Source organism: Aspergillus affinis (assembly GCF_023601865.1).
Source record: "Aspergillus affinis strain CMG 70 chromosome Unknown NODE_37_length_269496_cov_86_605002, whole genome shotgun sequence".
Classification (NCBI taxonomy): domain Eukaryota; kingdom Fungi; phylum Ascomycota; class Eurotiomycetes; order Eurotiales; family Aspergillaceae; genus Aspergillus; species Aspergillus affinis.
The window spans coordinates 127,598-145,271 of NW_026515818.1; the positions used below are offsets into that span (position 1 = coordinate 127,598).

The following is a 17,674-nucleotide window of genomic DNA, read 5'->3' on the forward strand; positions in this document are numbered from 1 at the left end:
CTGGTTCTGCTTGTATTATCTTGCCAAGGGCCCAGAAAATAAGGACGTACAGCTATAATACACCACACTCACTGTTGCACTCGTTCCACAAGGATCCGGTTAGAATCTACTGGCGGAAAACACCCAAGAGGCTCTTCCAGACCTGACCGGGCTCTTGGCTGGCGTCGATACCCCGCCAGATTCCGGTCTTCTTGTAGTAGTCGACAACGGGGGTCGTTTGGGAGTGGTACGTGCCGAGACGCTTCTTCAGCGTATCGGCGTTGTCATCGGACCGCTGGATCAGAGGTTCGCCGGTGACATCATCCTTCATTTCATCCTTAGGGGGGTTGAAGATCTTGTGGTATGATCGGCCGGACGCAGGGTGGACCAGACGACCGGTGATACGGGCAACCAGTAGAGCATCGTCAATCTGGAGCTCCACGGCGTGCTGGAGCTTCTGCTGGCGGACAGCCAGCATATCATCCAGGCGCTCGGCCTGAGCAACGGTACGAGGGAAACCGTCGAGAATGAAACTGTAGAGACATTGTTGTGTGAGCTTTCTAGACCAGTCCTGCCAACACAAGGGAAACAATCGGCGATAAAAAGAGAACAGATAACGAGGGAAGTAAGACGAACCCGTTCTTGCACTCGGTGTTGTTGTCCAGCTCGCTCTTGATCATGTTGACCATGATCTCGTCGCTGACCAGACCACCCTGATCCATGATCTTCTTGGCCTCCTTGCCCAGATCAGTCTTCTTGGCGACCTGGGATCGCAGCATATCTCCGGTAGCCTGTTCGCATTGAGCACACAATCGTCAGTCGTTAATACATACCATGGAATGAAATCTCAGAAGGGGAACGGGCTTCAATGCGTAAAAGAAATTCAAGGCAAGAGAACAGAAAGGTTTTCACGTACCAAGTGACACACGCAGTACTTCTCCTTGAGACGAGGAGCCTGGGTACCCTTGCCTAAATTCAAGAGTCGGTCAGAAAACCATACTCGGGTGACCAGAAAGCTAGCCGTCGGGATGGAGGATCACGACGATCGGCTTTTCATCATTCATTCATTCTTATTTCGCGAATTTCGTACCTGCACCAGGAGGTCCCATCAAGATGATGCGCATGTGCTCTGCGATAGACTTGGGCTTGTCGCCATTGGTGAGACGGCCTTCCAAGTCTTCGATCCGGGCCTCAAGCTTGCCGATAGTGTCCTTCAGGCCGGTGACGACCTCTTCCGTAATGGGAGCCATTGCGATAGATTGATGAGGAAGGAGAAAAGAAGGACAGCAGTCCGAAGCAGATCAGGAGCGGGATGGGGAGGAGAGGGAGGGAGGGAGGAAGATATCAGGATGGGCGCAACGACGGGGAAATGGAAGAAGGGACGGAATCTGCGTGTTGGGGTGAAAAGAAGGTCGACCGGAGCGGAGTATTGCACCCGCGTCTCCGAGGTTCGCAGCCCGCGACGATCCGTTCCCAAAGCCGGGATATCTGCATCTGGATTCGAGGTCTTTACTCGTTTTGCGGTAGAGGGTGGAGAGAGAGGGGATGAAATCTATTGCTGGATCAAGATGCCGGTAGTTACTCATCGCGCAGAGGCACATTCGCGAGTAAAGAGCAGAGCATCCTTTTTGCTCTTATAGAAGTATAGGTTGATCAAACAAAGAGAGCCGACTGAGTGCCGGCATGATTTCCGAACAGAGATCCATACTGTACGGTATTGTACCGACTGTAAGGCAGTGTGATGTACCTGTAGCCCTGGTATTAACGTTGTAAAGATCGAGGACACGTGTTCTGTATTCATGCCTCAGGCAGAAACATAAGTCGTGGCTGGTGGCCCTCCAGCCACATATGGGTACTGTGGCGCAAGCATCGAGAGCTCCCCCCAAGCACCGGCAGCGAAGCGTCTCGCGACCTCCATCGTCATCATCACTATCCTAATCATCCATCATCGTTGCCCGTTGGTTGGCCTTGTCCCTTCCACCTATTGGCTTTGTCCTTCGTCTTTTCTTTCATCCTCTTCCTATCTGCCATCCATTTAACATCTTCTCGCCCGTTCTCCATCTTACCGTTCCCGCCATGCCTGCTACCACGGCGGACACACTCTCCCTCGTCCAGCGGACCGTCACCGTTGCCCCCCTGGTTCTTCTTTCGGTCGCAGATCATTACGGACGCTCGGCCAAGGGAACCCGAAAGCGTGTGGTGGGTGTGCTGCTTGGAGAGAACACAGGCCAAACTGTTCGGGTATCAAACAGCTTCGCTGGTTTGTCTTCTCTACGGCCCTGGTCTACTGTGATCGAAGTGCTGACGCATCCGTGACTTAGTTCCCTTCGAGGAAGATGAGAAAGACCCCTCGGTGTGGTTCTTAGACCACAACTTTGTCGAGTCGATGAGAGACATGTTCAAGAAAATCAACGCCCGCGAGAAGCTCATCGGGTGGTATCATTCGGGTCCCAAGCTGCGCGCCTCCGATCTCGAAATCAACGAGCTTTTCAAGCGCTACACCCCGAACCCGTTACTGGTGATCGTTGATGTCCAACCCAAGGAAGTCGGAGTACCCACCGATGCCTATTTCGCCGTGGATGAGATCAAGGATGTACGTTCTTCCCCTTCCCTTCTTTGGCGATAGTTCGCCCCTTCCTGACCGGTGCAAATATGTGGACCATTGAACTGATGCGATTGTCTACGTAGGACGGCACTACCACCTCCAAGACCTTTGTCCACACTCCGTCCATAATCGAAGCTGAAGAAGCGGAGGAGATTGGTGTTGAGCATCTGCTCCGGGATATCAGAGATGTTGCCGTCGGCACTCTGTCGACACGCATTACGTCACAACTTCAATCGCTGCAGGGTCTGCATCTACGCCTCCGGGATATTGGCCAGTATCTGCAGAAGGTGTTGGACCACGAGCTACCGGTCAACCACGCCATTCTGGGCAATCTCCAGGACGTTTTCAACCTACTGCCCAACCTGTCCACCCCGCCAGCAACCCAGCGCCTTAGCGGGTCGGAGCAGCCGACGGACAACAGTGAACTGGCCCGCGCGATGAGCATCAAGACCAACGATCAATTGATGGCCATCTATCTGAGCAGCTTAATCCGCGCCATCACCGCTTTCCACGATTTGATCGACAATAAGATCCAGAACCGACAACAGCAGGAGGAAAACGAACTGAAGAGGGAGCAAGAGGCCAACTCGGCCAAAACTGAGAAGGAGGCCGCCAAGAAGGCCAGTGGCGCTGTGAACGGGGAGCAGAAGGAGGACCAGGATGGGTCCAAGGACAAGTCGAAGAAGAAGAGCCCGAGGGCCGACTAAATGGACCTTTTGGAGGTAGCAATGTGATATGATCTTCTAGGCCAATTCAGTCTCCGCATTGAGATGTACACTATAGTAATCTTGTTTCTCGATTAAGTTGCGAGTCTGCAATTTGATATCTTTCCATGATCCTTCAAGGCAGCAAGCAGCATCAGCAGCAGCAGTAGCTGTCCTCGGTCCCGTTGGGTTGATTTTGGCCTTGCCGTTGGTGGTCTATATGTTCTGACGTCGCGAGGAGTATGAACCACGCGTAATTAGGATCCCCCCAAGAGAAGAGGGCGCCCAAACATTCGTTTACCCTATAGCCTCGTAGATGTAGATGCGTCACATCTATAGTGGGCGAATTCCTCAAGCTCAATCTGCACATGAAGCCGATTGAGCGCTGGTTTCTTTCGGGCGTAACAAAGCGCCAGTCTTCCGTTTGCTGTCCAATGTTTACCGAACCCTTCCGGGTATTCTTGCCCCAGACTTGTCTTTTCTGTGTCTGGAACAGGAAACCGATACCGAATCATCCGCTCCAGCCGGCACACCAGCCTGCCAACTCCTCCGCAGGAACAAGGGCTGGGTCGGCCTCTTGGGCCGTGGTCTCAAATGCGCCAGGGCAACGCGCCATCAACAGACAAGCGAGAAGATGTTTACAGATCGGAGGCGACGTCCGGGTCGGCTCGCCAGCCAACCACCCACCATATGCGTAGCAGCAGGTCTGGCTTTTGACTCTGGGCACGTCGTCGCCGTCCCGGGGTCCTTCCGCATGTCTGGCAGGCTCCATCTCTGGGGCGGAGCCGAAGCTGAGATCGCGAAATGCGGCCAGCATGAATACCGGACAAGTGCAATTCCAGGCCTGCAACCTAACCTCATAGCCCATTTGCCCTGTGCGTGTGGGCACCGGCTTTTTGGCCGAGGTCGACGGCGCCGCGGACGCGGAGATGACGAAAAACACGACCCTGGACGGATCTGTCGTCGGATTTGATGACTCCTGGCTCGCATCCTGCTGGGCAAGCCGTCTCACCAGGCCGCGGTCCAGAATGTCCAGAGCCAGCAGCAGCTCGTTGGGAAACAGACAATGAAGGGTCAACATCAATGGCTTTGCATCTGACGGAAGAACAGGTGGGAGGGGACTAGCCGAGTCCGTTGCGCGTTGACTTGGGGGAAGCTGCTGGCCCAGCCGGGAGATCAGCCGCTCAACGAATTGAACGGGAAGTACAGCTGGTCCATGGTTGCTTGAATCCTGCATGGGATTCCTCTTGCCCCTAGTGAGATAGACGGTATGGTCAATGTGAAAGGAGACCTGAGGGGATGTAAAAGGCAGCCGAGGTGGTAGCTGGAGGTTGGCGGGGACGGAACCGTCAATGGGCAACAGTAGAGAATGAATGTTAATAATCTGTACACATCGTGCTCTATTTCATTCTATTGATTATTGATTAAGAATAAAAGAAGAAATATAAAACCAACTCGACACAAGTAAATCCTAAACTGTCCAAAATCTCGCCTAGCGAGTTCCCTTAGCCTTCTTGCTTGGCTTCTTGGTCTGTCCTGCCCTGGTAGCCGTGGTGGTAGCCTTAGTAGTAGTAATCTTAGTAGTAGCCTTAGTCTTGGTGTTCGACTTTGCGGTTTTTCCTGCTTTGGTCCCCTTCTTGACCCCCTCAGGCTTGGCTTGCTTGCTGGATGTCGTCGCTTTCGCCTTCTTCTGGCCTGCCTTGTCGGTTGCTTTCTTTGCCTTGGTGTTCATAGTTTTGGGAGTCTTGGCCGGTTTCTGTGGCCGGGATTTCGACACCGCGGGCTTCAGCGAGATGGTGACTTCTCCTTCCAGAACCTCCTCCCCGGAGGTGAGGGTGAGCCGGATGTTAGCACGCTGGACTTTGGCTCGAGGTTTCACCTTAATCAGGGGACCGGCGTCTGAAGGCATGGTCAGTTGCTGCTGAATCTTCCATTCAACTTCCCGGCCGTCGAGACTGATGGTTCCATCCATCGTCACCCCAGGTCGCACTGGTGACCCCGGACGCGACGCCCGGGAGCCGACGGGGCTGGGAGAACTGGGAGCGATCTCTAAATCAGGAACCAGCACGGCCGGATCGACGGCCGGATCGGTGGGCGACGGCTCCTCGAGCGGCATGGCTTGCGTTTGATCTAAGACGTCCTCGGAAGGCCCGGATGCGTCGCCTTGTGCCTGCTCTTGCTTCGAGTTGTCCCCGACAGCCGCAGACTCGCCCTTAGCAAGTGTAGGTGCAGTCTGGCCCTCGGCGGGCGCAGACTCGCCCCCAAGGGGCAGGCGTCGATACACTAACACGTAGGCAGTAGCGCTGTGCTTCGTGTTTCCTTCGCCCATGTTCATCAGTGTCTCCAGGGACTGCATAGGCCGTGCTTCGGCGTCGTCGTTCATCAACATCCACTTCCCGGTGGGCGCTCGAACTGCAGCCGTATAATGACCGCTTTTGATGGAGTCACCGTCGTGGAATATAATTACGTACAGTTCGTACTTAATATCATCCTTATCTGCCAGGCATCCGCGTAGGGAATCAGGGAGAACCATCTGGTCACTGAGGCTTACATTCCAAAATGATTTCATCTTGTCATCATCCATTCTGTTTAAACAAATGAGCAGAATCTCGGGAATTTCGGTGACATCTTCAGACCGAGCATGGCCAGTCTCGGTCTTGCACTGTTCACAACCAAAATTTTCGGTTGAATCTGAGTAGCGACGCTTGATTAAATGCCCGATTTCAATGGGCGCTTCTTCCTCTCTCAAATTTGGACCATCTCGGGGCGAGCAAAACCATACTTGATCCGATGGCGTCATTACCTTGCTGCATGCCTTGCACTTGAGACTCAGACTGGACTTTATCTTGAGAAGCTCGGCCAGGTCAAATGGTCTTTTCATTTCCAAGAAGAGAAAGAAAGTTAGCCGCCGCTATTGCTTAATGGGTGGTGGAAAAAAAAGGAACGTCAGGTCACTCACTCCATTCCGTCACTATCCAGGATCATCTGATTGAATATGCTTTCAATAAACTCCCGTACATCCTGCTGCTCTTCTGGACTCTGTTTAGACCATGTACATCCATATTCCCGGATCCGAGTCCAGAATTGCTCCAGGACGGCATCCTTATCCTCGCCGCTGCTGTCTCCTTTCCAGAACGACACCACAAGACGGTGCAACAGACATATAACACATCGGTCTGTGAGATGTTCTTCATAGTGTGATGCCATCCAATTGATCAAAAGAGGTGAGTGTAGGATAACACACAGGGCAGAGTTCCGGTAGCATAGGACTGAGGAGTTTGCGAACCCTCTCAACGGAGTAAGTCCATGATAGTCCGCACTCCAAGAGGGAAGCACGTTCTAGAGAGAAGAACAAAAGAATGTCAGCAGGTGCAAGACCGAGTTGGATATTCAAAAAAAAAAAAAAAAAAAAAAAAAAGAAAGAAAGAAAGAAACAGAAAAAAAAAGGGAGGGGGGGGGGCACTTACCCTGCTGGTTATTGTCCGCTGGTCCTCTTGGTTATTCGAAGAGTCCATAAGTGTTATCTTGCTGGTTAGTGCTCAAGTAGCCCTAAGAACCTGGATAGATCTGCAAAACAGAGATCGAATGATATTGACGATTGGCTGAAGCATTCAGCTTGTTGATGACTTCAAAATTCATCTTGCTCATCGGAAACAGCCAGCTATTTATGTTTGAGGCCATTGTGATGTTTGTACAGACCTGGATATCCTTTGACGTCTTTGCGGGTTCCTTTTTCGTTTGATCTCTTTCTTTCCACTCGGCACCTTTGTTCCTGGGTCCGTTATTCTGGCTAATAAACAATTCATTGATTGTAAATCGAAAACATGAAGCTTTCGTGAACAAAGACCAATTCAATGAGCAAAGACAAGTGTACACCTTGCATTGTTATGCAGAGAGCATGTAGATAGGTGCGCTTTATCGCCGTGGCAGGGAGCTTTGTGGTGACCTTTGATAGAGACTCCTGTGCGTGATCTTGTGTTCGAGCACAATGGAATAGAACACTGTTCAGAGTAAATGTTCAAAGCACCAGCTCAAAACATGGTTGTTCAAGTTTGTGATAGGACTGATGAACAATGTTCCTCATTGGATCATACGTATGTATTTCCATTAGAAGTCCAGATTTGATATGTGAAAAAGGTTGGAGCCATAGCGAAGACTTTCTAAGGGTAGTACTCGCACAGCTTTTAGGGCACCACCCTGGGAGAGAAAGGCAAATAATATCGCTTCCACTAGCATGTTGGTAGATAACTAGAATGGCCATATCGCTTCAGATACACATATATGCGTTCGGCTTGTGCCTTCAACGGGCGCTGTCTACGGCAAGGGAAGGTGGGAGAACAGATGACACTACAAAGCCACCTGGGCCTATTTTCTTTCATCTCTTTCATTTTGGTCTTTCTGATTGTTCACCTTCTTCTTCCGTGAGGGCTTCCTGAGATAGATTGGCCCCAAGGCCATCTGCCCTCTCCCAAATGAATGACCGAGCTACTAGATCAGGTAATTGTTGAGGAGGCACGCCTTACCCCGTAGGTTATCCTGAACACGGGAAGTTTCGAGCTAATGATTGGAGGGCCATTTAGCGTGTCAGGGACTAAGTTATCAACTTATTATGCGTGCCGGGTTCTTTGATTGCCATCGATCTATCCGGCATGGAGGGGCGGATTGGGGGCTCTAGAGTCTAGAGTCTAGACCCGCAAGGCACCTCCCCGCGCGCACACCATTTGACTCGTATGAATCGCTTCCCTAATTTCTCTCGGAGATTTGATGTGTTGTGATTTGCTTTGAATTTGCCTTGGATGGGACGCCAAGGGGGGGGGGGGGGGACATCCGGCAATGGTTCGCATGGGCGTCGCGGCGATTATCCCAATAATCCTGTCTTCTAATAGATGACGATAGCCCAATCATCTCGGACGTTTCCCCACAGCTCGTCTTCTTGTTTCATCTTGTCAGATTGTGGGGACCTTTCGCTCCCCGTCCGCCCCCTCAGTAATCTTACTAGGGCAGTTAGGTGGACTGTTGAACGTTCCAGCCATCGCCAGTTCGGATGGTCTGATCTCGCCCCGTCGAGAACACTGCGGATGAGGGTCCGGTCCGGTCTGCATTGACCGGCGGTCGTCATGATCAGTGATCACCGCGAGTTGGTGGCGGTGTAGGAGGCCAGGAAGGAAGGCCTTCTAGTCGTGTCCGTACACCCTCCTCTCATGCAATGCATTCCAATCACCTCAGCCCATATGCAGTCGAGATGGAAATGGGTTGTTCATCGAGAGGAACGATGATTGCAGGTTGATGGCCGATCTCGGTACCATGACTCGAGAACGACGAACGATCGGTGTCGTGTCTCTCGTGACCGACGCGGATAATCAAAATTAAATTTTAAGGGCATGAGATTACCTTTTCTTCATGTCCTTACAACTAATCGGGTCGATTTTAGGGCGATCGCGAGCGATCCAGCCTCTCATCCTGGGAAACTTCTGCCGAACAAAGAAGAGTGGACTAAAAAGTCTAGGCGGTACGGAGTACAGACTAAAGAGCACTAAAAGGCCGGTTTCACGCTCGAAAGGACAGGCCGGGGCAAATGATCATCAAGTTCTCGAGCAGCGCTGTCACAATCTCTCCTAAGCAGAGGATGATGGACGAGTTCATTGACTCAGTAGAGCGTCCTGCAGGAAAGGGCCAAAGCATGGCGATCTATCTGTTCCATCCGCACACCGTACACAGTACTCGGTAGATGACAAGCAAACCCAGGAAATGCAGGGATAGATAGAATATTGTCCGGCGACTCTTCGACACAGTCCGCCGAGGGCTTCTAGACCCTAATTAACCCGATGACCCACCCGAGTTGGGCAGCCTCGACTGTTAATTGTTGACCGTTTTCGCAATAGCCACAGGGCCACTTTTCAGCTTTGCCACGCAAAGACAATCCCAGATGTTTCAAATTTCCCAGGGACACCATCGGCGGGTTTCTTTTCCTCTTCTCTGGGAAGAGAAGATATTATTGCTACGGAGGATCCAAATTACCGTTGTTAGTATCATGTTTGATTGGGAACCCTCCGTAGACCCTACACCGTAATGTTTTCTGCTCCAATAGAGCATCGGCATAGGCACGGTGGATGTCATTGTACAAAGTCGTAGACGAAGCTATCGCACCCGTCGACTTTGGTTGTACATACTGAACACTCGCCTGCACAACCGAGAGGGGAAGGGAGGAATCAAATCAGTCCATAATCTATCCGGAATATCGCCAGACGGTCAGATGGAGCGATCAAATCAAAAAAGGAGGGGGGGGGGAAGAGGACTCAGGCTCTGAGCCTCTGAGGTTGTCGGACATTTTCTGCGACGATCATTGCGCGCCAGGAATAGAAAGAGCGCCGGAATCCCTGTCTGGACCCGCCGGCTCCAGTCCAATGGCGTCTGTCCAAGACCGTTTGAAACTCCGACGAGTCAATAAGAAACAAATAATAATCTTAGCGAGAAGTGACAGCGACACAACCTGTGAAATGTGAATATCCTACGGGCAACTTGGGCAACGCATTGGGTGGGGGGGCTTGCTCTGGTCTTCTCCAGCCCAAGATGCCTAACAACGCATCACCTACCAGCTTCTTACTGTGTACTGAGTACTTACAGTCTGAGTGACTTGTACATGTGCATTGTTAGATTCCACACAATATTGATTTCCCGCCTCGAATCAATCATCCCAGGACTCACCCCTCTCCGCCCACTCCATCTACGGAGTACGTAGCACGATGCGAATGGTGACTACTAATTGTGGATATGGGCCACCACAGGTTTGCGACTCCAATGTCGGTACACCCGAAGCCAAAGTGCCAAACTTTGGATTTCCGCATCAACTCTTACGGTCCATGGACACTATCGACTGGAAGTCCACTCTTTGGAGTAATGCTGACCCTTAATACATAGAAGGTTCGTTGCGCATTGAACACGAGGGGAAGTAAGGAGGCACGACGGACGGTAGCATTGAAATTGGAAGGCCTGCTCCATGTGACAGGTCATTTTGTTGCTCTTCTGCCTTCCTCCACATCTGCAAGTCAACTGCATGTTTTGCACCGAGTCCTGGGGAGTGGAAGAAATAACCCCCCCCCCCCCCCCCAAAAAAATAAAATAACATAAATCAATAAAGAAAAAGAGAAAAATAAATAGATTAAAACTAAGATTAAAATAAAACACCAGTTTCCTTGGCCCGGAGAGTTATGTAGGATGACTATGATAATGGGATTGTTGTGAATCGGGCCTTAGACTACTGTAAGCCAGCAAGCAACTCAGCAACTGGGATTTGATTTCCTGAGTCCCGAGTCCCGAGTCCTGACCTGACACTGGTGAGGGTTGACAACTTGACACTTGACTTGGCTTGACAGAGATCAAGGTCAAACCCACCGCGGGAGCGGATGTTCTAGGCCCGCGGCAGGGCGATGTCCACCGCCATTTACATCTGACTTGTATGAGCCGGGGCTTCGTTTGTCCCAATTGTTGCCATCCCCCGTCAACCCGCGCAATTAAAGAATCATCTTCCAGGATAGATCGGTAATGAAGAGGGGGAAGGAGATAGATTAGCCCAAAATCAAGGAAAAGTCAGAGCCTGGGAAGGCAACGGAGCTAGGTATGAGCGCATACTACTCCGTACGGAGTACGATTTGATAACTTGATCCATAGATTAAAGATAAATTATTGACCCATTACCGAACTCAGGCCAGTCCGGTCATTGAGCGGTGACTTATTGCGTAGGTACTGTAGTCTGTAGTCTGTAGACGGTGGATAGTGTATCCCACTCCGTAGAAACTACTACATAGAGACATACATATTGATCGTCTGCGTCACTCCCAACGCCGTTGACGATGGTAGACCGGAAAAGAAAGAGGATTAATATAAACTAACTAGTGACGGATACTGGACGAAGATAGCGTCGAGAGGATTGGCCCCGAGACTGAGAAAGGGAAGAGAAACAAACCACCCCAAAAAAGGCGGGCGACGACTTGGCACCTTAATTCAAGCCTCGTTTGCGCTCAGTTTCTCACCTGCGCCTCTCTCCGCCTCCCTCGGACGGGCTGCGCGTTTGCCAGGTCACTTCCAATAATGGCGGGAAATTGGGCCCACCAGCAGTCGGGCGGTCATTGGGGCGTTGGCAGGGAAAAAGGCCGACCGTCTCCACCGCCTTTCGGTCGGAACAATTCTGGCAAACCACCGTTTTAGCCCCACCAGTCCCTAGGTAATCTTGCATGTCCGTGGTTGTCGGGCTGGCTTAGTGGTGCAGCTCGCGGGAAACCCCTTGTTGCCGCGGCCCCGTCGTTCGAAGGTCCTTCGGCTTAGCGTTCGACATTATTCGACAAGGCCTAGCATACTCCGCAAGCCTAGACAGGCTAGTGCCGACGGGGCCTAGCGGTCTTTTATCTTCCGATCTCTATTCCCAGAACAGAAAGGAATCGGTGCCTTGTTTCCATAGTGTCGGCCGAAGTACGGGTCATGTTTTTTTTTTTTTTTTTTTTTCATTTCTTTAGGAGTACTCCGTACACTCCTGGTCCTCCTCTGACGCCGTAAGGAGTAAATACTGAGTACAGTACACTGAGTCACTGACAGAGTACACGTAGTATTATTCCACACTTCCGCCTCCCCGCCCTCTTCCCTTCTACGGAAGAACAATTACGATGACGATGACGATGATGATGATATCGAGACTAAACCGACACCCCATTGCCACGGGAGAGGAGGACGTCAATAAATAATAATATCCTACGGAGTATTCACAAGCAGCCCCTCTTCCTTGGTCATTCGTCCCTGAAACGATGTACTATTCCGTTCGCCCTCATCCCCATGGAATTTTTTTTAAAAAAAAAAAAAAATCAAAATTAAAATGAAGGGACAGAAAAACATCCCAACTCGGGTCAACAAGCGCACAGCACGCGAAAGACGCGTCTTGAGCGGCAAATCGCCGTCGGCAGTAGCCTAAGGCCGGATTCAGGTTCTCAGGGCCCAAGGCTGGCGAACGGGTTTCCTAAGCTCCAACTCTCCCTCTCTACCTTCCTCCGTGGTTCTAGTCCTTGGTTCACGGGCTATTCATTTAATGATAATTCCAGCAAATTTCCTCTTCGCGTTCCAGACCGACAGATCAACGGAAGTTAATTTGTTGAGAGATGGAGTCCCGGAGATCGCGACCCGTTGAACGAGTTTGGGTGCGGGAGTAGGGTACGCGGTAGTGCACTAATCATGGATTGATTAATCGCTCTTCATCATTAATGTACTGGAGGGCTTTCCCCATAATTAATAACTGCCGTCGTCAAATTAAATTGGGAAGGAGATGAGGGCGAACTGCTGGGAAGTGGGAACGAAGAAGGAAGGAACCAAACTCTTTGCTGCGTGGAAACCGGGAACTGGTAAGTCTGTTGGACTTGTGCCCTACCCCGTACACGCGTAGTAGTCGGGAGTGGTAGTACTCAGGTGTACGTCGAAGTTCGAAAGTCAAAAAAAAAAAGGAATAAAAAGCAAAATTGCACCAAACCGAGCTGAAATAAACAAGGTTTGTGTAAGGAAGATCGATGTTGATATCACTCCAGACTTGATATCAAGGTCTATCTCGGGCTGAGTAGGGTGTGACAACATCGTCAGTATGAAGTCGGATGAAAAACTCGGTGGATACTGAATAATGACGCATGCAAAGAGGACGACGAGCTCTTGCTGACTTGACACCGGATCCAGAAAAAATCTCTGGTCTCGCATACCATTATGATGAGCATTATTATCTCGATATCACGTACGGAATATCGTTCTTCGCATTCCAGGAGAATTGAAGCCCACGCAATTATTTCAAAGGTCTCGGCCTCGGGAGGTCGGTAAGTTGATCCACATCCCATCGCAATCCACGGTAGAGCACCGCCCGGCGCCTTACCGAGACCTGATTGACAGCACCCAAAGTACGGCGCATTGCATGGAGCATGGAAAACTGGAACTGTCAATTTATTTTTTATTCTTTTATTTTTCATTTTTCATTTTTGGTTTGTCCGACTACTGAAGCGAAAGAAGAAAGAGAGAGAAAAGAGGCGAGAGAAGGATTAAATCTGTGCTATACAGCGGTATACTCTTGTGAAGTGTTCAATGCATTAGGTTCGTCCTCTCCTGGTGGTTTCTGCACAGATCTACTGGATAGGTCTAGGAGGGACTTTATTTACGTAGTAGGTACAGTACATACTCCCTAGCATATACCTACATACTGCGTGCTTTGTTTTGTCCTGATCAAGTCGATCAAGTCGGCCAAGCCAGGCCAGTGGTATTCTGTAATCCGTAGAAACTAACTACGGTAGAAGGTTGGACGACACGAATGAACGGTCCCTAAGAAAATACAAATACGATCCAAAATGCAAAATGAACCCCCCTCCCACCCTTGGGACCCAGGTGGTGTCTGAGTTGCACTTCACGGAGTAGGCAATAGGGACTACTATTGGGTGGCATATCAATCTTGGCTAGGACGATACTTGCCGTCCGTGGATTGGGGTTCGTCCACCGTTGACCGATCCATTGCGGTAGTTTGGGACTAATTGGACGGACGAGCCCCCGGCCGTTGGGGTTCCGAATTCTGCAATTGGACTCTGAAGCGCAGAGGGGATTTTGGAGGGAGCGGGAAGTCGCAACGAGACGGATCGTGCTAATCATAGGGATAATCAAAATAAAGACAAGGCACCCCCTGCTAAGGGAGCCAGGATAGAAGAACCTGAAATCTGGCACATGGGGGGGAGGGGGGTCTTGGCCAATGAGAAGATCATTCCCGTTGGCAATTTTAATATAATTTAGCGTTGACTGATGGAGGGGAATGAAATTTAAGGCCCTTTCTAGACATCGCTAAGACTTGACGCCGTCGTCGTTACGCATCCTCCCCATCATTCCCCGTTTTAACGCTCTGGTTGGAACATGGAGTTTTCACGACCATTTCATATCCCGGTTCAGGATGATGCGGTTCTCCACAGGGGAGAACCATGTTAGTTCACTGGCTTCTTTTTCTTTTCTTTTCTTTCTGATTTTTCTGAGAGAAAGAGATAAATAAATAAATTAAAAATATAGGAGAGAAGGGACAAAAACAGGAGGAAAATAAGATATTAAACACCCTAACTTTCGGGTCCTATACCGGGGTGGCCGGCACTCATCGGTCGTCTTTGGCTAAGCAGCTGCCCCTCCTGTTATATGCAGCTTCCCCTCGCTTTATCGTCAGCAGTCAGCACCATGTAAGATGGACGAACGAATCGAGGGAGTCTAGTCTACTCAGCTAAATTCTACAAGGCATCATTTTAATCTCCCTGTCATGCCCAGCGTCACCATGCGGCTGAGATTGTGATTACCTGTCTAGCCAAACCAGCTCTGCTGGATGTACAGTACGGAGTAAGCTACGGAGGGCAGAGGACTTGGCTGCTTGCCTACATACACCGTACGGACTACGCCGTACACACGCCCACGCACGCCCACAACTACTCCGTTCTCCGGCCCTGGGGCGGCCGAGTCGATCCCTATCGTAGATAGAAAAGGCCCAACGGGTAGAGCGTTGACTTTTTGGCGAGGAGAGAATTCCTGGTTTGCCAACGAACCCCTCGCCCGAGTCATCGTCCAAATTGGAGTTGGGCTCGAATGTTCGAAGAGGTTTGACCGCCAGTACTCCGTTATCCTTCTAGCATTAAAGTAGAGCACCCGGGAAGTGGAACCCTTCATGATAATCATCGCGGTATTGTTGTTATTAATATTAATGGAATAATAATATTAATAATAATATTTCCGTAGTATTATTGTTTTGTTGCCCATTAAACTGGTAGGAAGTACTTCCTTCTGTAGGTTAGCTTCTGGTGGATAAGAGTCAACCGTTGGTTCTAACTCCCCGTTGGTCCGTAAGGTCCTTGGTCTCTTCTCAGTCGTAATAGACAAAGCTCCTCTCTAGAGGAGTCTCGAAGACTGGGTTTATATAAGGATTGCCATCCAGATCCCCCTTCGAGGGTATCTAGTGGGGACGGAAATTGGTCTATATGGCAGTTGAAGAGAGAATGAAATTTTTTTTTTTTTTAAAAAAAAAAAAAGTACTAATGGAGCAGAGATGTGAGGTCTTTCTCATGATCATACTTAGGTGTACGGGGCAGCAGGAAGGAAATAATAAAAAGGGAAAAAAAGTAAAAGAAAAAGAAAAGCCGGAATTAAAAAAAATATTAAACTAATAATAATAAAAATAATAAAATAACCCATCCCAATATCAACGGCTTCTCGAACCCACTGGGTCCCGAGCTCGCCTCCTGGTTAGCCTCCTCTTCGCCCTCCCCATACCTACTAAGTGCGAGCATTATTACTGCTGAGCTTCTAATTTGCTGTCCAACACTGCTAGATCAGCTGTCATTGCCGATGATCTCTTCTCATGCATCTCAGGTTGTTTCATCTGTTTCGGCTTTCCTCCTTCCTCTCTATTCCTACTTTATTTTCTTCTCCTTCTCTCTCTCTCTCTCTCTCTCTTTCTCCCTCCCTCTTTCGATCTCTATCCTCCCAATCTCTTCACGATTTTCATTGATTAGTTCTGATACCTCGTCTGTTCCTATTACTGGGTTACTAGAATTTCGTCTAGATTTTGCCTCGATATTTTTTTATCCAACTTGATATACCTCTATCCTTATCACGAGCGATATCTGCAGTTCTCTATTCTTTTCTCTCTCACTGGAGAACATCCATTAGTCGGTGCTTTTCGACCTTCTCTGGCCGCCAGTCTTTTATTTGTTCTTCTAACTCTTATCCTTGTCTCCCGCCCCTCGTCGACTTCGACGAGTGAGCCTTTGCTTAATATCTACCCATTGATATTACTCACGCCCACCCCCACTCCCTCCCCTCTATACATCTCGATGGGATTGCAAGTTTCGTCATTGACTCTCACTGTTGGTCAATACTATCTTTAACTCACGGATTTGGAGATCGATACAAAAGATTTATCTAAGTTTACTCTTACCATTGCTATCATTGTCGTTTTATTATCATCATTATCATCATTCCTATTCAAAAACGATCGTTGAATCCAGCATTGTTCACGCGAGTTCGTCCATCCTGAACGCTGCCATTTCGGATTTTTAGCCAGAGCCTGGCAGTTATATCAATTTTTGGGGGGTTCGATCCAGACACAACCACGACAAAAAAGAAGAGGTCTTGACTGCGAATCGCGCATATGATTGCGTTACAAAACCAAGCTATTCTGCCTTCCGCCAAAGTGGATATCTCACTGCTGCTGAAGCCCCAAGATGAGGAGGCCGCCACCCCCGTGACCTCTGCATCCAACTTCCCTCCGAATCCGATCCCGCAAGCTCCAATGATTCCGGCAATCCCCATCACGACCCCGACGTCCGTTCCTTCCGTCACGCCTCTTACAGCCAAAGCCCCAGTATCCATCCCGGCGAAGCGCCTACAGCCAGCTCATACGGCAGAATCTCCAGCCAAGAAGCAGTCAAAATGGTCGCCGGAGGAGGACGCACTGATTATCGAATTGCGGGGAAGTGGTATGAAATGGGAGGACATCAGCAAACGACTTCCCGGTCGAAGTGCGATCAGTTGCCGTCTTCACTATCAGAACTATCTAGAGCGCAGGAGTGAGTGGGACGAGGATAAGAAGAATAAGCTTGCGCGACTTTATGAGCGGTATGTCTCCCAGGAAATGTTGCTTTCTATCCACTGAGGTAGAGAGTCTAGATGCAGATTTTCCAGAATGATTTGCTAATCCATCCGGGCATTTGTAGTTTCAAGGCGGAAATGTGGTCCAAAGTGGCAGAAGAAATGGCGATTCCATGGCGAGCTGCAGAAGCTATGCATTGGCAACTGGGGGAACAAGAAATGGCGCGCCGAGCCGGAGTAGTCCCCTTTTCGTTGTCGAGTACAGCAATTGATCCCCCTGCCCCGAGGGCTCGCAGAGCTAGCACGTCTCTATCTCGGCCACGAAAGGGATCGGCATCGCGTCCAATTGCTCCTCCACAGCTCCCATCCGTCGAGGAGTTAACCGCCGGCGTCCCGGCATATGCGCCGCCGCCGCCTTTTCCTCCTCCGCGAGAAGCTTATCGGTTAGGACATCCTTTAGACTTGAGCAGCAGTCATAGCAGTCATTTGGGACCACACCTTGGTCTCCCCCCTCGAACTCTTCCTTAGCGGGCCATAAGATGATGTCTATGCCTCTTGCTTTCCCTGCTTTTACCTTTTTGCATTGTTACGATCTTGCATAGCGTTGATTGAAGGTATGCCTTCATCATGGGAGAGGATTTCTCCTTATTGCTTTTGTTGGAATTTCCTTTTCTTAGTTCTTCCGTGGGAACCCCAAAGACATATGGGCACCCTTTCCACGACTCTCCTTTTTCCATGGACGGATGTGGATGTCAGCATGAGGCCC

At 50.0% G+C, this 17,674-nt stretch overlaps 5 protein-coding genes across 5 annotated transcripts; 2 read left to right on the forward strand and 3 right to left on the reverse strand.

The window, feature by feature from the left end:
• Positions 1-106: 106 nt before the first annotated feature.
• On the reverse strand, positions 107-1,229 carry adk1 (adenylate kinase ADK1; the record flags this gene model as incomplete). Its single annotated transcript, XM_053099773.1, has 4 exons — positions 107-512; positions 616-770; positions 896-948; positions 1,070-1,229. The coding sequence occupies 4 exons, from the start codon at positions 1,227-1,229 to the stop codon at positions 107-109; spliced, it is 774 nt and encodes a 257-aa protein (XP_052956508.1).
• Positions 1,230-2,055: 826 nt separating this feature from the next.
• rpn8 (proteasome regulatory particle lid subunit RPN8) lies at positions 2,056-3,291 on the forward strand (the record flags this gene model as incomplete). The annotated part of the gene is made up of 3 exons (XM_053099774.1): positions 2,056-2,239; positions 2,301-2,572; positions 2,668-3,291. 3 exons carry the CDS (start codon positions 2,056-2,058, stop codon positions 3,289-3,291), a joined length of 1,080 nt encoding a protein of 359 aa, XP_052956509.1.
• Positions 3,292-3,799: 508 nt separating this feature from the next.
• KD926_006767 (uncharacterized protein) lies at positions 3,800-4,525 on the reverse strand (the record flags this gene model as incomplete). Its single annotated transcript, XM_053099776.1, has 1 exon — positions 3,800-4,525. The coding sequence occupies one exon, from the start codon at positions 4,523-4,525 to the stop codon at positions 3,800-3,802; it is 726 nt and encodes a 241-aa protein (XP_052956510.1).
• A 255-nt stretch (positions 4,526-4,780) lies between these two features.
• On the reverse strand, positions 4,781-6,803 carry KD926_006768 (cysteine proteinase; the record flags this gene model as incomplete). Its single annotated transcript, XM_053099777.1, has 3 exons — positions 4,781-6,161; positions 6,248-6,627; positions 6,756-6,803. 3 exons carry the CDS (start codon positions 6,801-6,803, stop codon positions 4,781-4,783), a joined length of 1,809 nt encoding a protein of 602 aa, XP_052956511.1.
• Positions 6,804-16,468: 9,665 nt separating this feature from the next.
• KD926_006769 (MYB DNA-binding domain protein) lies at positions 16,469-17,436 on the forward strand (the record flags this gene model as incomplete). The annotated part of the gene is made up of 2 exons (XM_053099778.1): positions 16,469-16,935; positions 17,034-17,436. The coding sequence occupies 2 exons, from the start codon at positions 16,469-16,471 to the stop codon at positions 17,434-17,436; spliced, it is 870 nt and encodes a 289-aa protein (XP_052956512.1).
• Positions 17,437-17,674: the final 238 nt, after the last annotated feature.